A 23,386-nucleotide genomic window follows, 5' to 3' on the forward strand; every position below is an offset into this window, starting at 1 on the left:
AATTCTTGGATACCCTGCGGGTGTCCAAGAATTGCTTGTTGGCATGGGGAAGCCCGCCCTTCCCCACCTACCTCCCCCACACAAATACACATGTTGGAATTGGATCCAGGAACGCAAAAGAACACCCTCGACCTGGGAATGGAAACTACAGTTTCTCCACAAACCCACCTCTCTTCCTTTTAAGCCTTCCTGGGCCAACTGCCAGAAACCACACTCAGTTGGTCTGAGCCAGAGATAACAGCTTCCACTGACTTCTGGTGGGAGCTGACTCTCCGGTCAGGCCCAGTTGCTACCCAGATTCCATTCACTCCCACATATCAGTCCAAATCCTGCATAGCTAAGCAGAATCCTCTATACCTGCTTTCTCCCAGTAGCCTGAAGTCAGGGTCTCAGTTCTTATTATTTCCTTGAATAAGAGGATAGGAAATACATTCAATCATCTGTCTCACATTTATCAAGCACCTAGTGTGTGCCCCCTGGCTTGGGTACGGAGGAATCACAGCCTAGTGTGGGCAGCTAGTCTTAGGGATGTGAGATCTATGCAGAGGTAAGTGTTGGCTTCTATTTAATTTTTTGCCCCATTATTTCAGAGTGCTGTAAAGCTCCTCTGATCTTGAAGCCTTACATCAGAATCTTAGACATCTATTGTCTCTTGGGTGGAGGTAGGATGGTGGAGCATGACCTGGTGCCCAGCACAGTGCCTGACTCAGAAATGCCAGTTGGATAGAATCAAAGGTGATGCCTTGTTCTCACCAGTTTAGATTATGTAGCCCGGATGTCATCAATACCAGGTAGGTGGAAGGGGAAGAGGGAAGGCTGCAGGGGAGCGTGGCATGAATCTATTCCCAGGAGGTAGACAAGCAAAGAGAGAGAATCTTATTACAGCCATGCTCTCTTAGCTCTAAGCTCAAGTATCAGGCCTGCCCCTAATATATGCAGGCCTGGTGAAGAGCACAAATGAAGACATGTATCTAAATTTTATAAAGTATAAACCAAGCTAATTGTGAATGATCTAACCACTTATAATGATAAGTGTATCTTCATAACAACCTGTAAGGCCAGGTGTGAATTTAAACTTTTAAGATTCCTTAAAGTTCTGTGCTAGAATATTCCCCAGACCTGGCCCCTGGCCTATAGCCTGCCTCCTCTTCCTCCCTGCAGTCCCATCTTATATTGCAAAGGGCTTTGTGTATATGTATAGACACTCCAGCATGCATATCCGAGCTCTGTCCACCCAGCTCTCTGACAAACAGCTGCCCGTCAGTCACCTCTTGGGCCTAGGAGTGTGCACACCAACAGCACATTTGTTGTTGGGACCCAGAGAAGAGGCACCAGAAAGCGAGGCTTGGCAAGATATGCTAGGATCCTAGGTACTAGGAGGGCGGTCTAGAAAGAGAAAGGGCACATCCATTTGACCCTGCACCCCATGGCGAGGATTGTGGCTGGAGGGCTAGGGGCAGGGCCATCTGAGGTGGGAGTCTAGGGCACTGACATTCGCCGTCTTGTAATGGGATTTTCCAGGCTACATACAACATAGGCAACTCACTGATACTTTCCTGGCCTCTGCCACCAGTTCCCTTATATACCCACCCTGAGAGGTGAAGGAGAAACAAGTAGACCAGTACAAAAGAAAAATACTGTTTATTCCACACAACTACATCAAGTGCTTCTCCCTTCCCCACCCCTCACTCCAACCCTCAGCAGGTTTTGCCCCCGGTCCAGAGGACAGTTCAGAACCTCCATGTCAGAGCCTGACCTATGAGACAAGAAGGGAATCTAGGCATAGGAAGGTGATTAGATTTCCAAGGGCACAACAGTGTCTCTCATTCTAAATTCAAGTGTGTTCTTCTACCCATTTGGCCAAATTCCTTCCCTGGACCCCACCTAGATAAAATACCACGTGTAGTGCAGGATCAAAGGCCCCAGATAATTCGCCAGGCCATAGAAAGTTTTGGTCTTTCTTTCATTGACAACAAACAAAAACCACACAGAAACTGTGAAACCAGTTCTGGCCTTTCTCCTGCCTTTCCACGGCAAAGGAACCACTGAGCTCTGGCTTTAAGTCCAGAAAGGTGCTTTCAAAACAAAATTTATATCAACTCTCTTTAGAGCCTGATGCTACCAAAAACAAAACAGAAAACCCACCTCAGAGTCACAGCTGCTTCCCGGAAGCCCTACGGTGGGGGAAGCAGGTTGGTGGACTCTGCTTTGGGCACACTTCAGGGACACCCTATACCTCCGTCTGGGGAATTTGGTCTGCGAATATTCTGCCTCTGGTATCGTTCCTCTGAAAGATCTACCCATCCTTCCTGCAGAGGAGAAAATGGTTTAGTTCTAGCCCAGACTTGGGAAGACAGATTTAGACGAGGGAAGAGCTGAGAAAGCATGGCCAGGCCTAATTTAGAGCAGCAGTTCATTATCTTTTTCCTGCTCTGACACAGGACAGATGGTGTCCTGCATATCCACTGCCTTGGACACACCCTAGATTATATGCTACTCCCAGAGTACCAGCCATGACCCACTTGTCTCCCCCAAAAAGAAAGCAGATCTGGGGCCGGCCGAATGGCTCAGTTGGTTAAGAGCTCGCTCAAGAGTTTGAGCTCTGAGCAACAGCGGTTCGAGGCCAGCCCGAGCTGAGCAGCCGTTAAGCTGCCAATAGGTAGCAGGATGGCTCAGCTAAAAAAAAAAAAAAAAAGAAAGAAAGCAGATCTGAATGCAAGTGTTGAGGGTGAAAATTTGAATTTCTCTAATTTATTGAAGTGTAAATCACTGAATCCTTAATAAACTCTGGTACTTTATTACTGAAAATTTGTTTACGATGCCTCTCCCTAGTGAGCAGTTCATCTCATTGAGACAGGCTGATAACCCTGAACTTGAGTATTGAGTCTCCCCCTTAGAGACATTCTCTCCTGGGAGGTTGGGGCAGGCAAGGTGCCCACCTGCTTCCTCACTCCCACCACACTCTGGCAGGTTTAGTTGGTCACAATGCAGTGGGGCGGGAGTGTGTGTATGGCAATTTGACACACAATTTTCCTCTAACTGGCAGGGCTACCAAGAGGGTGGTCACGCTGGCACTGTAAGGCCTGGGAGGGACCAGCTGTAGGCAGGAAAAGAGACAGCATGCCAGAGGAAGAGAGGCTAGGAGGTGGCTGCACTGGTGACCAGCAAAGGCAGTGATGTGCCCTAGTGTGGCCGTCACTTCCTCAGAGTGTATCATGTGAGGTGCGATGGAGGGCAGCTGCTAGAGACCTGGCTCTGTAAGGGCAAGAGCATTAGAGAGGAGGTGGCTGACTGCTGTGACTTGTGGCCTTTTAGGGCTGGTCTACACAGCAAGGCTGGGCTCACCTAAGCAAACCTCTTAGAGCTCTCCAGACTCCATAGTCACATGCTGAGTTCCAGGGGTTGTCCAGCCACAGGGAGACTGGGAAACTCACTTAGCAGCTTGGATGAGATGCCAATCCCCAACGTGCCATAGTTACCCTCTCTAGAGGCAAAAATCGTCCTGCTCTAGGAGTATTCTTGGATCAGTGGAGCACTGGTGGGTCGGGAATGGGTGGGCTGCTTTCACAAGCAACACAGGGCCTAAGACTCTGGGCGAAATAAGATTTCTCCTCCAGTATCCAAGGCTCAAAGTTACAGAGAAAATTAGAGTTAAGTCATCTTCTGCAAGAGATCTTCGTGGGCTGCCATCAGCTGTTTCTGGGTGTTGGCCTTTCACCCAGGGCCTTGCTGTCTGGTTTATTGTTTAATTTGCCCCTTTTGAGAAGGCCCCAGTCCAGGGTTGGGGGAGAGTGTGATGACAAGGGAGTCAAGATCCCTTTCCTCATTTTTCTCCAAAGTGCCTGCTTACTTGGGCAGTGGGATTATCCAGGCTGCAAATTCTCTTAACCCACACTGTCTTGGGAGGATACGGTCACGGACAGAGATTAAACTGAAATCTGGGGGGATGGCCTTATTTACTAAGTTCCCAACCTGCCATAGACCCAAGGTCAACTCCAAGACAGCTAGAGTTCACTGTTGCTTCCTTCCAACATGGATTACAAAAGAAAAGTTTCTGCTTTAGTGCAATTTCCCCCCAAAGGAACCAGGGAGAGATGAGAGAGGAGATGACATGTTCTGGCCCCAGGGCTGTGGAGCCTTCTGACCTTGAGGTCAAGGCAGACACTGAGTCTGGCCTTCTGAGCAGCACATCACACTTTTTGGAATTATGTCTCTTGGGTCCTTTCAGGGGACAGTGTGCCTGTCGGCAAAGTGGGGTGAGGCTGCGGTTCTACTGGACGAGACTGCCATAGCTGCCACACTCACACAGAGGAGCAAAGGAGAGCAGAGGGTGGAGAGAATGCCATTGCAAACAAGAGGTAATGGCCAGTCCTTAGGGGCTGCTGCAGCCCTGCCCCAAAGATGGGGAGTTTCTGGTTCCCAACCAGAATTCACCCTTCAAAAAACATGTTAGCAAAGTGCTTCTTTAAGTGACACCACAAATCCCCTTTCTTGGCATGACCTGCCCCGAGCCTGGCACTCTCGATGGGCCCCTCTGCCCTCCCCATCATGTGCGATATGTGGGGGAGGGAGGGAGGCAGCTGACGCACATGCACACAGCACAGCCTCAAGACCCAGGACAAGCACAGCTGCATGTGGCAGAACGACAGGTGCTGTCACAGCTTTGGGTGCAGACAGGTGCCAAGGGACAAGTACAAAGTGCTGGAACACAGGGCTGGGGGCGGAGCCCTAAGGGATCTGAAAGACGTTCAGCTTGCTGGTGTTCTTGAGCGTCTGGCGCCGATTGCAGAACCAGACCCGCACGACCTCCCGGTCATAGTTGAGCTCCTTAGCAATCTCAGTGATTTCCTGGCCGGTGGGCAGTGGGTTCTTCTCGAAGTAGGCATTGAGAGCCTCTATGGCCTGGGGGGTGAAGGAGGTGCGGCGTTTGCGTTTCTTAGAGGGCTCACCTCCCACAAACTCCATCAGGTTCTGCTGGCCTTCCTGGTTCCGGAGCTCGGCTTCATTCAGCCACTTCTCCAGCACCGGCTTCAGCTTCTGGGCACTCTTGGGTGTGATGTCCAGCTTCTCGAACCTGTAGGTGGCCCAACCCAGGAAGGGACAGTGAGGGTGTCTTACTCCCCACACGCGGGTGTGAGCACTCTCCTCAAGGGGCTGCTCCTCAGGCTGGTGAGACTACTCAGTGGTCCCCACCCCACCCCCACCAAGACCCCCTGGCTCGGTCCAGCCCAGACTCCTCCGACTATCCCATATCCCAGGTCATAGCTGAGGGACTAGTCCCATGGCCTCAGTTGAGTAGTGCAATGAACTGCTTTATGAACAACCATTCCAGAACTTTCACACCCAAATGAGTGAGGAAGTCCTTTGAGAGTCATCTAGAGAGGCCTCCAGAAATGGCAAATGGATGTCATGAGTGCTCTCCTCCCCCAACTGCACTCTCATAGCAACATCACTGTCAGACTACTCTTTCCAGTTGAGCCCAGATGTGACTACAGAATTCCCAACATGGCACTGGGTCTAACAGTCACTCTAGTCTATCTAAGGAATTGGAAGGCAGGTGAAACCTTTCGGCCATCCCTGAGCAATGCACCCATTCTTGTTTGAAACCCTCCGCTACCCCTCCCATGATACCGGCACTAGAACCAGTCTGTATGCTGCACACAGAAAAACCAGCTACATCGCTTTAGAGTCATGTCTTACAAGATGGGGAGATGGGAGCATGATATGGGGTGATGGTGGGGTACAGTTGAGAGCCAAGCCAAAACTGAAGTTTCCACCTTTGTAATTCACTTCATAAGCTGTACTCCTTTCCCTTTAGGAATCCTGAATGGATTAGGGTCTTGAGTTCCCCACAAAAGACCATATAAATGCTCAGGATTGGAGGACACACATCAGAGAGCCCTCAGAAGGACCCGATCAGTCTTTGGCTACTCCAGGTAGAAGAAGGCAGGAGCAAGGGAGGCTAAATGGGTCAGATACCCAGATCCCTGTGAATGCCTAGTGGCACAGGTGCCTGAGCAGGCCCTGACCGCCCAGGCAGCCTTACTTACCGGCAGATGGCTGACTGGCTGTAGGCTGGGCCTTCTGTCGCAGTCAGAGCCTGACCCACCTGGGTCTGTGTGAGGCCCAGGGATAGCCTCCGGATCTTAAAGTTCTTGGCAAACTCCCGGATCTCTTCTAAGTTGATCCCGTCCTCATCCAGGCTTGGGGTATGTGGCTCTAGGCCAGAGGAAGGGACCAGGGGTGAGTGTAGGACAGATAATCATCACTGCTTATCTAGCCCATTGGCCTGGCCTGGTGCAGAGGGATGAATGGCCTGCACACCCTTAAGACCCTCATTAATCCTGTCCCCAAGACAAGCGAGAGGTGGGGAAAGGGGCCCAACCTATCTGGAGGTATGGATCTGTTTTCAAGTTCTTCCAGCTCTAACTGCTGACCCTCCCCACCCTCCCTACTCCTGGCCCCCAAGCACACCTGTTGGCCATCTATATTCCTCAAATATCAGGCAAGAGACTACAGGAGAGACAGCCAAAGGCTTGGCTTATCAGAGAAGCAGCCTCCACTATCATCATGCCTAGAATCCAGCTCAACAGGAATGGGAATAAGAAAGCCAGTCCCTGGCATTGGGTGCCTGCCCTTCCCCTTGGACTCCAGGGAGTTTATTAAGGAGAGCAACATCTAAAGAGGTTGGGTGTCCAAATAAATGTCTCTCCCCACTCTCCACAACTTCCTCCAAGGAGCCACTTACTGGACACCAACTGGCTGACAGTGGGTGTTTCTGAGCAGGTAATTGGGATGGGAGCAGAGGCAGATGGCTTGGCTGCTGGGACTGGGCTGGTGATGACCACAGCAGGCTGGGGCACGACTGGCGTGGGTTGGATGGGCTGCACCTATGAGAAGAGAGCCAACAAGCCCCTATTGCCCACCTGTTCAGTTCAACAGGTTCGAGTCCCTGTATGTACCGAAGGCAGGGCAAAAATGGGCATGAAATCTCCACTCATCCAGCACACTCCTACCTGTGTCCCACCAAAAAGCAAGACTAGAAGCTACTGATTAGCACCCACCCAATGATAATGACCACCAAAATAAGCACAGCAAGATGTCCCACCAAGCTGGAGCCGTGGAGCCACCTGTGTGTGACACAGGCAGGTCAGAGGCTCAGAAAGTTTCAGTCCACTTTGTCAAAGCCCCAACAAGTGTCCACCTTTGATATAACTGCTCTTAAATTTCTGCCCTCAAAGGAGAAACCTAAACTTGATTCTAGAGCCTCCCAGGCCCCAAATGTCCATTAATAGGGAACCGGCAAATGACATCTGGAACCTCCCTACGGTGGGACAGTGTGCAGCCATTAAAAAAAAAAAAAAGAGGTATATGTCTTAGCTACCGACATGGAAAGAGCTCTGAGTCATAATGCTAAATGGAAAAAAAAAATCAGGTGAAACACAGTTTTTGTGAATTAGTTCCTTTAAAAAACACATGTAAATTTCCAGGAAAAAAAATCTTGAGGCATATAAAACAAGCTGTCAACAGAATTCATCTCTGGAGGTGGAAGCAGAAGGGATTTTTACTTTTTTACATCACATATAAACTTGGAATTTTTTATAAAAACCATGTGTCATTTATAATCAGAAGAAACTATAAATATATGAAATTAGTATTTTTAGTTTTTTAGTTTTTTTTTTTAAAGAACTTCCTGCAAAGTTCAAATTTCTCTAATGTGGGTCCTGTTCCTCAGATTCTACGTCCTGGTAGCTCTCAAGTCCACATATTTTTCCTTCCCAGGGCCTTAGCCTTAGTCTAGAGCTCCTTGTCTCTTGCTGTACTGTTTCAACTGCCTCCTAACAGGTGACAAGGACTCAAGTCTCACCACAGTCCAATTTTTGGCTCAACCTGGATAATAGAGGGAATTTTTTTAATGCACATCCACTCAGCCATTTCTCTGCTAAAAACCCTTCCATGACCCCTCGCTAATAATAGTGATAACAATAAAAGCACCGTTTCTCCAGTGTTTTCTGTGTAGCAGCATTAATTGCCTATGTGTAATATATCCTTTAACACTCATAAGCTTCTGCAGTGGGTCTTCCAGTAATCTCCATTTTATACATGAAGCTAAGAGGTTATTCACCAAGCTGGGAAGCAGGATACCACACTTAGGAACCACAGGGCTCAACATCAACTGGGAACTTGTTAGAAAGGGGGGTTCTTGGGCCCCACTTGGGACCTACCGAATAAGAATCTCTGGGGTGGGGCTTGGGAACCTGCAATCCAACAAGACCTCCAGGCAGTTCTGACCAACACTCAGGTTTGAGAACCCCTTCTTTGGAACACTATGCTTCTTGAAATTTCCTAAAGGTACAATCCTCTCTCATCCAACTCATCCCTTGAGATTAGTTCAATGTCCCTTCTCTATGAAGCCTTGTTCAACTCTCCCGTCTGTTGGGACCTCCCTTCTCTGGGTTCCCTTATCGTGCCCCTATCATAGTGTTTGTCAGGCTCCTTGTAATTGTCTCCAACGCTGGGCTACCTAAGGCTGGGAAGGGTATCTTATTCATCTCTATATCTTCAGCACTTGGAATATAGTAGGCACTCAAACACTGCTCCTAGAATGAACAAATAAATGAATAATCAAAGCCACAGTGCAGAGTAGAGGAGTGGAGGGATGAAGGGGGAAGAGAGAAGGAGTGCAGAACTAACCTCCCGTGACTTTTCCGGCAGTTTGTTCACCCTGGATCAAGGCCCGGTTTACTTTGACCACCTCCTCCCTGGCCTTCTCAGAGTGGCACTGGCCTCTGAGGGCAATAGACATGTTTTTGGTGTGTGTGTGGGTGGGGCGGTGAGGAGGATGCTGTTTCCATGGGCAGAACATGTGTGACTCAGAAGGGCTTTCTACCCTGGGACCTCCCCTCACTTCGGGGAGGTGCCGTGCTTTACCAGGGGCTTCAGAAAATAATCTTGTCCTGCCCGCAGCCTGGAGAGTGGCAGCCCATGCCAGACAGCACCGCCTGCCCCCACCCCCAACCCCAGCCCTGGTACCTCACTCTTAGCAGGGGACTCAGGCGTGCTTGGCTTCCGGACAGCCACTGGTGGAGGCAGGGGGCTGCTGGCTAGGGTCGCGATCACCTGGCCCTGGGCATTCAACAGCAGCTGGGGGGTCACGGCCTGGACCTGCAGGCTTTGGGCTGGTGCTGGGGCTGCCACGCTAGCCGAGTTCACTACCCACGGAAGTGTTCCAATAACCTGGGAGGAAACAAGGCACCCTAAGTGTGAGGGCAGTGTCCAGCTCCACCCTTAACCCAAATCCCCATACTCGCAGAGAAAGGGACTTATCTAAGGATGAATCACTTAATCCCTCTGGGTCTCAGTTTCCTCCTCAATAAAGTGAAGAATTCATACTCTTGGGGCTGCTTCCTTTATTCTAGATCCAGAGCCGTGGGGGAACAGGAATAGGTCTGCATGTGGAGTCACACAGGCCTGGATGTCACTCCCTGCTCTCCCACAGTTTAGCTGTGACTTAATTTCTCTGAACCTCAGTCTTCTCCCCTATACAATGGGAATAAAAGTCTCCACCTAATAGATCTGTACTCAATATGAGTACATATGAGAAAGCACTTAGCACAGAGCCTGGCCACAAAGTGGGTGCTCCATAAATGAAGTGGGTGCTTACCCCAACTAGAGTGGGTGCCTATAGGGCAGGATGGTAGCTATGCCCCTGCCTGGTCTCAGCATCAGCAGAAAGCTGCCACACAGGTGATAGGAACAGCAACCTAGCACCCTGTTTGAGTTTCTATGACCCTCGGCCCAAGTCCTGGCCCCTCAGCTAGTTTTTCCACAGCCCTCACCCTTCAGCCCTGACTTTGACCACTTGCCTGTCCCTGAGCGTTCGTGAGGATCTGGCTGCTGATCCCCGGCATGCTGGGAATGGCGTTGGCAATGACCGGAGTTGTAGTGAGGGAGCCCAGGATCTGGGTCTGTCCCCCGAGGGAAGCAGCACTGATCTGTGGGTGGAGGAAGAGCCTTGCTCAGAGGCTGAGGGGCAAGAAAGAGACCAATGCAGAGGGAAAGGGGCTCAGGGCATTGGCGTGGGGAGGTAGGGATAAAGGGCAGATAGGAATGTGGGCAGCAGGCCCATGTCCACCAGCTGAATAGTATCCAGGGCTAGGGGAGACAGGGGGTCAGCTGGGAAGGGTGGGGCCACAGCCATGGAAGAGTAACTGGCTAATCTTTCAGGCCAGGCCTGGAAAGGAAGAAGGGCCAGACTGGGGTGCTTGATGTGATTCTAGTCACATCTAACAGCTCCACTGCCAAGCCAGGAGCCATATTGGACAGACACTGGCACGGGGCTGTGAGCCTTTAGTAACAGCTCACAAGTTTGCAATCCCCAGACATCATCCCACCCTCCAAGGCTGGTCCAGTGGTTCAAGTGCTGGAGACTTTGCCCAGCCCTCTTGGCAGAGGTTGTCTGCTCTTGTCTGGGATGGGCGGGCTGACAGCTGCAAAGAGAAGGCTTCCGAGGGAGCCCATCTCTGCTGGTGTGTTGGAAAAGAGCCGTAGTCAGGGGGCTGATCCTCTATCTCCTTCCTCCCGTCAGTTCCACCCTTGGCCCAAGATTCGGTCCATCCCTCGTCAGCCCTGGTGAGGGCAGCAGCTTACGATTCCCGGGCTAAACGCGAAGCCTGCAGGCTGGACGGTGATCTGTGGGGGGGTGTCCACTGGCTTGGGGGTGGGGGCAGTAGCGGTGGCAGCAGTGGGCTGCGGTAGAATGGCAGGTGTGGTCTGTAGCAGCGGTGGGGTCTGGAACAGCGTCTGGGGTTGAGCTGGTGGCCGGGGCTGGGCGGGCGAGGAGGCCTGTGCCGGTGGGGTGGCTTGTACGGGTGCCGGAAGAGCGGTGTTCAGCACGGCAGCTGCTATGGAGCAAGGCAGAGACAGAGGTGCTCAAATGCCTAGTAGCAGCCCAGAGCAGCTCCAATCCCAAGGGATCTGGTACAAGAATGAGAGGGGGTTGGGGCACTGGGGCAGGGGGGACAGCGGCTCTGATTCCCTTGATCTTTGCAGGGGGCAGCACAAGCCAACATCTCTCATCCCCCCTCCCTTGGGTCTGGAGATGTGTAGGTTCAAAACCAGAAGTTGCATCTTCTTGCAGTCCTTCTCAGGAAGCTGGTCATGGGGTGAATTCTGGCGTGGGGGAAGAGGGGCAGTCTCAGACAGTTGGCAGAAGTAAGAGGCCTGCTGGGCCAGCATGGTGTCATGGCCTAGAGTCCCGAGATGGTGCAGTATCTCTGTGGCTGGGTGCCTGGGACACCGGATCCAGACTCCAGGGTTCTTGCCCTGGGTGAGCTGCAGGTTCTGAGTCCAACATGGCAAGCCCGCGTGCAGGAATGGTAGTGTAGGGTTGTGGGGGGCCTGGTGCAGTCCTGGGGAGAGCTGCCGTTACCTTGGAGACCGGCTAAAGGTGGTTTGAAAATTCCCCCCGTAGGAGAAGCAGAGGTCAGTCCTGGGAGGGCAGCCACGGTTGCTGTAGGAATTGTCCACACGGCCAGCCCCTGCTGACCAGCCACTTGACCTGCAATACTGATGGGGATAAGAAGAGGTTGAGTAACTGCCCCTGCTGGAACCATAACTCCTGTCAGAACTGTGGCTAAGTTTTCCTGAGTCAAGACCTGCAAAAGCAAACAAGATTTCAAAAAGAAAAGAAAAAATAAAAAATCAACATTGACAGCGCAAACACTGGGTCTCTCGGACCCAGTTGAGCACAAACAAAGCATTCTGAGGGCAGTGGGGAAAAGGCCACATGAAGGGTGGGGGGAAAAGATAAGCCCTAGCTGGAGGCCCAACCCTGAGGGGAGGGGGTGCCTGGACTGGACGATCCTGCCTTCAGAGAAGCCGTCCAAAGCGAGGACAGGGCCTGGCCCCGCTCACAGAACAGCAAAAGATGCACAGGCCTCTTCTACTACAGATTGCTGCCTCCCAGGCCTTCCTGAGCTCCTGTCCACAAGACCAGCACTTTGTGGCCAGGAAGCAGGGGGCAGGGGCTGGTGGAACTAAGTGGTCAAGATGCCTCTGGGAAGCTCTGATGGAGGCTACCCTTGATGGATGCCTTGGAGACCTGTGCATATGGCATAAGGTCACAGGGAGCTCAGCACGTCTAGAAGATCCTGGAGATAGCTTCTCACTGTCCTGGGGCTGCCCCTCTGACTCTAAATGAGGACTCTGTGAACAATGCATTAACTCTTCCAGGCATCCACTGGAGGGGCCGGCAGGGTATTCACTCATTTAGTCACTAGAGAAACAGGAAGGCCTGTGACATGAAAGAGTTAATGTAATCTCTACAGTCCTTGCTGGACTCAAGGAGATGACCTGGCAAGCAAAGATCTACTTTTCCCAGTGGGCCTGATCTGGGAAAGGGGAGAGGCCAGAGGTGCCTAGTAGGGGATTCCCTCCCTCAAGCCACAGCCCCTTCCCTGTCCTGCCTCGTGAAGTTTCCAGAACCCATGGCGACCCCATCTTGGTGGTCCCATGCCTTGCTCCTGCCCACTGCTCTCTATCTAGCTCCCCAGGGTGGCTCTTACCTGGGGGGCAGCTTGTACAGCCAGTGGTGTCAGGGTCTGTGAAGTCTGAGGCTGGTTTGGGGCTTGGCTGAAGGTGGCGAGAGCAGGGGCAGGGCTTGAAGGGATGACCGGGAGTGACTTCACTTCACATGGCATTGAGAGAAGGAAGGACAAAGAGTGAGCCTGATGTGAGCCGGGGAGTCACCGGACTAGAATGTCTTGTCTGCAGTGACAACTCTCAGGCCCACAGTGTATTTCTGCATAACCCAAGACCAATCATTGGCTTTCCCTGACCCAAGAGGCAGCTTCCCAAATGCTACTGGTAGTGAGACTAGGAGGTCGGAGAGCCCTGTGCCAGACCTAAAAGGTAGGACCCCTCTTCTCACATTTAGATTTTTAAAATGTAGGCATGTAGGCCTGTGCAGAATTGGGTATCAGTCTCTCATTTCCTGGCTCTATAGGACACTGATTAGGTGACCTATCACCTAATCAGTAAAGGGGCCTGAAGAGAACATGTGTCAGGGATGGAAGGAGATAGAATCAGTGGGAGCAGCTTCCCTTGGTTCATCCAGCAACTGGATGATAGTTCACCCCACCTTCAGGCTACTTTTTGGATTCAGGTGCTGCTTGGGAGCGGGACAAGGATTCTACAAAGTAAAGTCCTTGACAGGAAAGTCCCCGAAAATTGGACATGTCTTTGCCACACTAGGGGTCATCACGGCTCTCCAGGCCAAGCAGCTATTCTCTGCCAGCCCCGGGGACCTGAAGTCTGGATGAGCAGTTCAGTGAACTTCTAAAGGGATTTCCTGGGAACCGGCACTTTTCACTCAGGTTGTAGTTTCCTCTGATTGCCTTGATTTAGTCAAGTTCTGAGGACCCCCGCCAGGAAGCCACACACCAGTGAGGAGAGGAGTTATTACTTAATATGTTGTGAGGCATAGAAAGGAGTCTAAGTGTTGGGTGATGGGGATTAGACCAGATCAGTGGCCTCTTAATACTGGCTGGGCATAGATTTCCAGGCCCTAGTCTAGGCTTACTGATTCAGAATGTCTCGGGGTAGAAGCCAATCACCTTTCCTCTCTCTCTTTTTGCTTTTTAAAAATATTTTAAATTTAATTTTTGAAATTTTCAATTATAGTTGACATACAATATTATATTCATTTTGGGGGCACAACATACTGATTAGACATTTATATTACTTAAAAAATGATCACTGATAAATCTAGTACCCATCTGACATCATACATGGTTATTACAATATTATTGACTATATTACTTATGCTGTACCTTACATTCTGTGACTGTTTTTATAACTGGCAATTTTTACTTCTTAATCCTTTTTTTTTCTTTTAAGCTCCCTTGTGATACAGCACACAGCCACAGTGGGAACCGCTGAATAAGATAACCTTCTACCCTGCATTCCCAGCCCATGTTTTAATTCAACCTAACTCAGGACTATACTATTTACAGTACATAATAAAAAAAAAAAATTCAGACTGTTTAGGGAATTAAAGAGACAAGCAAGCAACAACAAAAGCCTTATAAAATATGAAGAGAAAAGAAAATGACAGATTTATCTCCACCACAGAGGGGAGATACATTTCCAACTGTTATAAAAAAAAAAATCAGAGAAGATAAGGATAATCTGAACCTAGGTAAATTTAAAAAAACATTTTGCTTGACAAAATGTAATTAACTATAAAAAGGAAAGTGGGAAAATGGGAATGTATGATAAAAGCTTACCATCTAAACAAATGAAATATTCATTTAATTAGAATATATTTCCAAAGTAGGACCAAGGGTACATACATTTAGGACTTTTGACATTACTTGCTAGACTGCTTTTCAGAAAGATTAAACCAATTCATAGAACAATGTACCTATTTCTCCACAGCCCCACCCAATATAGCTTTTATCACTATTTATTTTTCTGGCTTAACAGGCATGTAGTACCTTTTGGCCAATTACTTTTTTTTTTTTGCTCATTGACAGCAAGAGTTTGTATTTTTCTATGTGCCGACTTCTTCCTATGTAAACAACTGATTTCTCTTCAGAAGGATTTGAGTGGACTACATCTCAAAGAAAAAAAATTTTCAAAGGATCAGTACAAAAACATTCAAAGCAGCACTAGTTATGACAATGAAAAACCAAACAATCGACAATAGCCTAACCCAGAACAGGTATGTGAATCTATGTTAATAAATGAAACGGGTAACCAAAATAACATGGGGGTAAGTGTCATACTACATAGTCTATCCTCACTGGCACAGCTGTAAAAATACATATGCGTGAGAAGGGCTGCGTAGTCATTTAGAGTGCCATAAATCATTAGATTTTTTTTTTTACCCTGAAAAAGTTTCTTATTAGTTTTGTTTTAAGAAGAAATGGTTCCCAATATTGCATATCTAGAAAGGTCCCATAAAGGCCACAGTCTAAGCTGGCATCTTCTTAGGAGGTACCATCAAAATACCTCCCTTATCTATTTGACAATGATTAAAATTCGTTTCCAGAGACTTTTGTGAAAGGCTTAAATATACCAACCTCTGGAAGAAGATGCACACTACCATAAACACTCATGCTAAAGTGTAAATAATTGATTTAGGATCTATTTCCGAAACCAAGTTTGGGTAAGGAGCAGAACTAAGGAAACAGGAGAAATGAGGTATAGAATATAAGTAAAAGGGTAAGTGGAGAAACTGTGGATAAACCTGGGAAACTTCCCACATTTTCTGAAAAGGGGTTCCACCCCCACAGAGGAAAGGGCACTGGCCTGTGGGAGCAGGTAATACACCATCCTGGCCTGAACACGGAAGCAGAACATTTCCAGGCTAGGGAGAAATGGTCATGTCTCTTGTCATACCTTTATTCAAAAGGGGAAGAAATAACCCAGCTTACTAGGGTCCCAGATGAATCTGCACACTGATTTACAGATAGAACAAGGGATGGGAGTTCTTGTAGTTTCCTTGTTAAGGAGTTGCTGATCCCCGGAAGCCTATCTGTTCTTATTTGCAGTCTTCTTGGCTCCTCCCCTTGGCCCACCCGCACCAGCGCAGATCTCCAATCGAGGGAAGGGAAGATAAGTAGAAGGCAAGGGGCGATGGATGAATCCTGGTGTTCTGGGGGAACCGGAAAGGGAGGCCCCAGGTTTCCTACAAAAAGAGATGTCTGTTCTGCAAGGTGTTAATGAAGAAAGTCAATGAAAGGGTGCCCTGTGGTCAGAGAGCAGTGTCTGGTACCAGCCCCAGTCTCTAGAACAGCCGTACTGCAGGCAAATTAGGGGAGAGAGTGTGGCTGGCTCCCCAGGTATCCACACGAAAGTTATCCGGTAGAGCAATGCCAGGTTGGGGTAATGGCCTCATACCAGTTGCCTCTGCAGAAGAGTCTGGGTTTTCTCGCCCAGCTTCACCAGCAAGTTCACTGGCTTCAGCAGGGCCTCCGCTCTGGGAGCCCTTGGCGACCACACTCTCCAGTCCTTTGCCCTCTTCCTCAGCAGGGATCTGGGCATCCACGCCAACTTCCAGCACACGGATGGTCTCGTGGCCTGACATGACGATGACCTGCAAACAGGACAGGGAACACTGCTGGGGGAGGGGCTGATGTTAGACGCCCCCCCCCCCCCACTGGGGACCAGAGCTCTGGGTATGGTTGAGGGAGAGAGGAAAGGGCACCTCAGGATGCAGACCTCTTGTCCCAAGGACTGTGTGCTCTGTGAGAATTCCAGAGCCTGGGGCAGGTTGCAGCTCCCTAATTCTAGGAAGCAGCTGCTAGGAGAAAGTAGGCCCTGGTGACAGGGGGAAGGGCCTGACATAAGCTGGAAAAAGTCCCACAGAGCGAAACCACTTGGGGATATTTCTATTTGCTCCCTTTCTTGAATTCAGTTCAGGGTGTGGTAAACGGCCTAGCCCACTACATTGCAAGGATGTCCTGTTGGCTGCTAGAATATTGGTGTGTGGCTATGAGGGCCCCTAACACAGACAGTATCCACAGTTTAAGTTCAGCCAACAAGTAAATCCCACTTTATGTCCCTTGAAACCTTATAGAAGTTCCCTCAGAGATAAAGGGGTGGAAAACAAATGCTCCACAATGTTGAGTAACATTTTTAACTTATGATTTCTTTATTTCCAAAACTCTGGGGTAAAGGCCAAGATTTCCCTGCAAGCTAACTTCCTGAAACAAGGGTCAGGAATCCTGAGGACATAGCTTCTCGCCCCACCCCCCTGGACTGGAGCTTGTATCCTGTGGGCCTGTGACTCCAGTTGAGCCATCTGCTGTGGGCCTGCTCTGACCTTGAAGGGAACCTCCATGACCCAGCTATGCAGGCAGCCCCTGGGTCTCCTGGAAACACTTGCGCTTCTTCCCATGCTCAAACAGCCAGCACTCAGCTCTTTGCCTCGGGCACTGAAATGCTTCCAGTTGTGCCATTCAAGTATCAGGGACACTCTGTATACTAAAAAGGTCTGATTCCACCATCCCCTGCACTTGGCCTGTGCGTGGAGCCACACCCACAACACACTCCGTAAACTTGAGAATTGGATCCAGCCAGTGACTCTGCTGGAAAAAGCGATAATGTGACCCACCAAGGGAGCTGGAGTGTATTAAAACCCCAAAAGCAGTTGCCTTTGACTCAAACTTGACCTATGAGAGACTTCATTCCAATTACATTTTAGGAGATGTTAATCTTTTTTTTCTCCTTTTAAAAATTACTTAAATAATAAATGGTTGTTGCAGAAAAACTAGAAAATATACATAAGCAAGAAGAAAAAATTAAGAGCAAATTACCTGATGTCCAAATCTTTCCCCATGTTGTTTATATATATATTTGTACGTTTTCATTTCACTTTTTAGTCATAGCTTAAATCCCCAAACTAAACCCATGAGAAATCCTAGTTGGCAACTCCATCTGGACAGGTGAAGTGACCATGAACTTTGGTAAGAAACAGATAATGAGGGGCTCTGTGGGGTCTTCCTACTTACCCACACCCCTTGACCCATCACCCTCAATCCCCGCCTCTTCCTGCCTCAGAAGATACCTGCTCATTGACAGTCAGAGATGACTCTGGGCCAGCTCCGGGATCCATGGTCACTTGTCAGGGCGGGGTGGGGGCCAGCCCACACTTAGCACATCCTGTGGGGTGAGATGGGACGGGAAAATCAAAAGCTAATGTGACACAGTGATACAATTTCCACACGATCTCAAAAAGTCAGAAGTAGAATGGTAGGAAGAGAGAGAAGCTAAGTTCTCCCAAGTACGATTTGTAGAAGTGAACGAAACAGGATTCTAAGGACTTGAAAGTGTCTCGCTTCCTACAGCATCTTAGGAGAACTTACACTCAGGAAGAACCAGGGTGACAAGAGGAAAGAGACGGCCAGGCATCTGTCCCTGGGAGTTCCCCTGTCCCCTGGAAAGAGAAGACCCAGACACTCAGAACCTCAGATATGGAGAAGGAGCACAATGGGTATCAGAGTGCTTCTCAGGGGAGGAGTCTGAGCAGACTTCCTGGAAGAGATGGTAGAGACAGGACTACATTTTAAGAATAGTTTCAAACTTTCATGTGTATGATCATCACCTGGAGCACATTAAAAAAGACAGACCCCCAGCTTTCCTTGGACCATACATCCCCAGAGTCTGATTCAACAGGTGGGTCCCCCAGAATCAGCTCTTAGGTGATGCTATGGCAGTGGCCCAAGGACCATACTGGCCTTTCACGCTGGAGGCAGGAGAACGTCCCAGATGGTAGAGCAGCCTGCCAAATGCAGTAAGCAGTGGGAGAAGCCCTTGTAAGAACAGGTTGTCTGGCTGGAGCCACAAACCATACGCTCATAAGAAATAAGGGTAATAAAGGGACAAATAGGTTTGGACACTTATATAGAAAAGAAGGCAATTATTTCTTTTGAGTGCTTACTGTGCTTAGCATTTTATGTAACACTAATTCATGTATTACTCATGCCAGCTGAGGGATGGGGGCAAACTTATCACCATAATGGATGAGTAAACTAAGCTCAGAGAAGTGTTCTAGATTCTTCATCTTTCCCTTCCTACTCCTCTTCCATCCTTGGGTCATTTGTTTGTCGTGCCCCCCCCCCCATTTTTTTGTGTATTTTTATTGAATGAGATAAAATCCATGTAACATAAAATTCACCATTTTAACCATTTAAAAATGTACAATCCAGTGGAATTTAGTACATTCATAATGTTGTGTAACCATCACCACTGTTTGGTTCACAGCATTTTCATTATCCCTTAAGAAAATCCCATACCCGTTCCCGGCCACCTCCAGCCGCTGGCAACCACCAATATGCTTTTTCTCTACGGATTTGTCTATTCTCAATATTTCATATAAATGGAACCCTACAATATGTGGCCTTTTGTTGTCTGGCTTCTTTTACTTAGCAGAGTGTTTTCAAGGTTCATCCATGTTGTAGCATGTACCAGTATTTCATTCCTTTTTATAACTGGATAATATTCCAATGTATGGGCTTTCTGCATTCTCTAGGGATGGCTCAGGGACAGGTAAACCAAAATTTAATTTCCAAGATGGAAAGTCCATCAGCCTCAACTGTGACTTGACCCAGCATTCCACAGGCCTGTCCAATCCACCACCTCCCCATACAAGTTGTTTAAGAAAATAACCTATGAGTATAACACTAGAGAACAATTAAGAAAAATAAGAACTTCATTTAATCTCTGTCACAGAGTGGTGAAACGTCTTAGAAAATGAAGAAAACGATCAGAAATTTTCAGAGAAAAGTTTCTTCAACAGAAGAAAACTGGAATTTCAAGAAAAATTTAAACACATAGACAGTGAATTTGAAAAAAGAATGCAAGTTGAAAGATATCTTCAAGAATATCAATGCATGCAAATCTAAATCACTTGATACTGGGTCATACAGTAGTCTCCAAAATGATTTTGTGAATCAGAATCTTTCCAAACAAGAATTAAATGAAGAAAAGGCAAAATTGGTGAAGCAGGTTCAAGAGAAAGTAGACCTTTTTTGTTGTTGTTTTGTTTTGTTTTAATTGGGGAATTCAGGGAGGGGAAAAGTGTTGGGGAATTGGGAAGGAAACCAGCCAAGTTGTTGTTCTTCAATCTTAGTTGTGGAGGGCGCCAGTAGCCATCTGACTGACTGTTGGCTGCTCGTGGCCTCTAAGCTCAAGGGCTGTGTTACAATCTTAGTTGCGGGTGGGCATAGCCACCATCCCTTGCGCGAGTCAAACCAGCAATCTTGTTGTTAAGATTGCATCTCTATCCACTGAGCCATCTGGGTGGCAGCTCAACTCAAGGTGCCGAATTCAGTCTTAGTTGCGGGCATAGCCCACCATCAAACAGGCAGTCTTGTTGTTAGGAGCACGTGCTCTCACCAGCAGAGCCATCCTGCCACCTGTTGGCAGCTCAGCAACAGCTCAGCTCGGGCGCAGAGTCACTGGCCTATGTAGGAATCGAACCGGCGGCCCTGTTGCTCAGAGCTCGCGCTCTTAAGCTAACTCTTAACCAACAGAGCCACTTGGCCGGCCCCAAGAAGACCTTTTTGGGAGGCTAACACTACAGTAGTCAAAATGTATAAATCAAAGAATGACCAGTCTCAGTTACAGTTGTTACTAGAGAAGTGGGGAATCTGTAGCCAGCTCTTGCTTTATAGAGTCATAGTCCGCCATGTCTGAGGAGAGCAAGAAACTCAGTTTTACTCAGACCACAATGGGTTAGATGATAAATTGCTACACTATAACCGAAATAAGAAAAAATTTATAGATGTTTAATTCATCATTTTTCTCTTAAATATCTTTGAGAATCACAATGTAATAAAAAATATACTTATATATTTTAAAGAGAAGATAAGAAACCACTAGGGTTTAGAGAAGGCTAGGTATACTGATGAACACCAAATTTGGGCACTCGGTTTTATAAATATAAACCAAGTTCTAAAATGAAAATGTAGTATTTGAATAAATTTGCCAAAGAAAACAACATTTAAAGAAATATAAACACTTTTAAATAACGATAAAAAAATAATTAGGACAATTCTGGTTAAAGCTGAGCGGTAAGCCAGAGCCCACCCAGGGCTTCCTCCTTTGCCTTCTTTGAGTTGAGTTTGAAAGAAACCTGAAGCAACCCTGGCAAGGCACCTTGTGTGGCTAACTGATGGCTCACATATCCCTGGCTTTCCTGCACTAATGAATGAACTAAGGTTGGTGAGGCATTTTGTCCACAACCCGAAAATCCAGAGGTCCAGGACCATCCAGGACTTTCAGTGGAGAGGACTCAGATGAGTTAGAGGGCCTGGTTTCATTTATCACTCTTCTTTGGGAACTGGTTTGGGATTAGGGCAACATTCCAAGATATCCAGGAGGAGCACTGGGAAATCAGACCCCCCTAGAATATCCCGAGATCCTGCTTTGAAAAATCCTGAAATGCTTCGTCCTTCATTTATTCAACAAACATTTCAGTGGCTACTATGTGCTGGGTGTTGGGGATACAATGAAAGGAAAAACACATTCCCCAGCTTTGTCAAGTAGTCTACAGTCTAATATGGGAGTCAAGGAAATAAAAAGATAACTACAATACAGTGTTTATGTGTCATGGTAGATGAATAGAGAGGGTAGAGGATCCACAGAAGAGATACCCAATGAAGTTTGTGTGGTCCTTTCTCCCTTGTTTTAGAGTGGAATGTATTTTAGACATGAAATTGTATGTACAAAGAATCTTGTACCATTTAGAGAAAAATTGTACCATTTAGAGAAAAATGGAACGTACATGGGATTCAGACTTTTAATCCAGACTCATTTCTGTGGTTTTAATCACCCATAACACTTAATGTGGTTGAGGTTTTTGAGGTGTAAAATATCTTCTCATTATACAGTCATTTTTTGGGGTGGAGGGTACTCAGCGTGAAGTTAGTTGACTCCAAGGAATGGCTGGTTGAGCTGAAATTAGTTTTACCGGTATTCAATTGAAAGGAAGTCACATTTGTTATGGGAAATTACCTTTCTTGTTTTTTTTTTTTTGTTTGTTTTTGTTTTTTTTTTAGCTGAGCCATCCCACCACCTGTTGGCAGCTCACGGCTGCTCAGCTTGGGCTGACTCGAACCACTGTTGCTCAGAGCTCAAACTCTTGAGCGAGCTCTTAACCAACTGAGCCACTCAGCCGGCCCTATGGGAAATTACCTTTCAAATTTTGACATTATAATGCTCTCAGACCAGGCTGTTTGTAGACATCAGCATCTCCAGCTCTCTACCACTTTTATATTTAAATTGTGCACCCACTTATTTGCTGCAGAACTGCCATTCAAATGGCACAAGGGCTAAACGCAGGAGATTGGTATTGAGTGGTAGCTGGGGCTGAGCCCACAATCCACTCTCCCCCTCTTCCCTAGGTGGTCTCCCCAGTCTGACAACCACCAAATCTAGATCTCCAGCTGAGACCTCACCTGAGAACTTCAGATTCATATATCCAACAGCCTATGAGTTGCTCATATCATCTCATACGCATCATGTGCAAAACAAAACTCCTGATTTCCACCCCAAATCTGCTCTGCATGCATATAGGCTTCCCCATCTCAGCAGATGACAGCTTTATCCTTCCACAGATGCTCAGGCCAAAAACCTTGCCATCATCCTTGCCTTCTCTCTTCTATCTCACGTTTACTCCTTCAGCAAATCCTGTTGGCTCTCCTTTCCAATATGCCCAGATTCCTCCCACTTCTTATAACTACTACCCTGGTCCATGCAGCTTTAGTACCTGGTGTGAAGGAACACCACATCCCCTTCTGCACTCAAGTATTACCTGCCCAGTTCTTAAATTGCCGGACTGCCACCTCTTTCAAGATGGCTTTTCTGCATGCCCTCCCACTCTTCTCCATTTCTGGCCCCAGGACACAGAATTTCCTTCCCACCCGCTGAAGAATAATTACTGACAGTTTATTGGGACTCAGGCCCTTTACACATAGTATTATAGTGAACACCTTCTTGAACTTTCTTTCATAATCTCAGCTTTGATATTTACTAGCTGTGGGACTCAGGACGTATGATGTAACCTCTGTGCCTCAGTTTCCTCATCTGTAAAAATGAGAATTAATAGCATCTACTTCACAGGGCTATTGTGAGGACTGAATAAATTAATGCACATAAATAATTTAGGGAGTGACCAGTTAGCTCAGTTGGTTAGAGCACCATGCTGATAACACCAAGGTTGCCGGTTCGATCCCCGCATGGGCCACTGTGAGCTGCGCCCTCCTTAAAAGAGTCAACTTTTCATGCCATTGTAGCAAGCAATGTGTAACCAATGACCATGGCTGTCCCCCAATAAAAATTTTTTTAAATTTAGATTGATGCCTGGCATATAAGTGCTCAGAAAATGGTGGCTATTACATAAATGTACGTACATTATCTCATTCTAATTTAGTGTATCAGTTAAGAACTTAGATTCATCTCTCAGCTTCACCATTTTTTAGCTGTGGGACCTTGGGCAAGGACCTAATCTCCACCTGCCTCAGTTGCTATATTTGAAATGGGTATAGTGTTGTAGTAAAATGTATAAGGATTCAATAAATGGGAACTATTAGTATTCAGTTCTGACACCAGTCCCATGAGACCCTGGAACAAACACATACGGGTACTAAAGCTTGATCAATTGTGTGACTGTCCACAGGTGGGCAGGTTACTTCTCTGTTTTCTCAGGGATAAATAATAAGAGAGCTTATCTTAGAATTACTGTACAGAACACTAGAGACAATTAGCTATTATTATCCCCATTTTTTTAAAAAGATTTTTATTGGGGAATTGGGGGGATGGGAACAGCGCTGGGGAATTGGGGGAAGGGGAACAGACAAGTTGCTGTCCTTTTGTT

The 23,386-nt window shown here is 47.6% G+C and overlaps 1 protein-coding gene and 1 pseudogene across 7 annotated transcripts in view; one reads left to right on the plus strand and one right to left on the minus strand.

Moving 5' to 3' along the window:
* Positions 1-2,709: 2,709 nt before the first annotated feature.
* The window catches only part of POU6F1 (POU class 6 homeobox 1), a 24,548-nt gene continuing 3,871 nt past the window's right edge, over positions 2,710-23,386 (minus strand). Inside the window, exons 2-12 of one of the 7 annotated variants that reach the window (XM_019623919.1) lie at positions 17,874-17,944; positions 17,576-17,670; positions 15,907-16,102; positions 12,567-12,683; positions 11,432-11,657; positions 10,651-10,904; positions 9,867-9,995; positions 9,034-9,237; positions 6,749-6,890; positions 6,051-6,219; positions 3,657-5,074 (exon numbers count right to left, since the gene is read on the minus strand). In XM_019623919.1, coding sequence (XP_019479464.1) covers positions 4,729-5,074; positions 6,051-6,219; positions 6,749-6,890; positions 9,034-9,237; positions 9,867-9,995; positions 10,651-10,904; positions 11,432-11,657; positions 12,567-12,683; positions 15,907-16,102; positions 17,576-17,583 — 1,791 coding nt within the window. In that variant the 5' untranslated portion in view covers positions 17,584-17,670; positions 17,874-17,944 and the 3' untranslated portion in view covers positions 3,657-4,728. Of the gene's footprint in view, positions 5,075-6,050; positions 6,220-6,748; positions 6,891-9,033; positions 9,238-9,866; positions 9,996-10,394; positions 10,627-10,650; positions 10,905-11,431; positions 11,658-12,566; positions 12,689-14,498; positions 14,517-15,906; positions 16,103-17,575; positions 17,671-17,873; positions 17,945-23,386 lie in introns of those variants that run through there. The other 6 variants (XM_019623921.1, XM_019623917.1, XM_019623918.1 and 3 more) reach the window with 6 other exon arrangements.
* On the plus strand, positions 19,042-20,301 carry LOC109371398 (swi5-dependent recombination DNA repair protein 1 homolog pseudogene; annotated as a pseudogene).

This window comes from Hipposideros armiger, unplaced genomic scaffold (genome assembly GCF_001890085.2).
Source record: "Hipposideros armiger isolate ML-2016 unplaced genomic scaffold, ASM189008v1 scaffold_569, whole genome shotgun sequence".
NCBI lineage: Eukaryota > Metazoa > Chordata > Mammalia > Chiroptera > Hipposideridae > Hipposideros > Hipposideros armiger.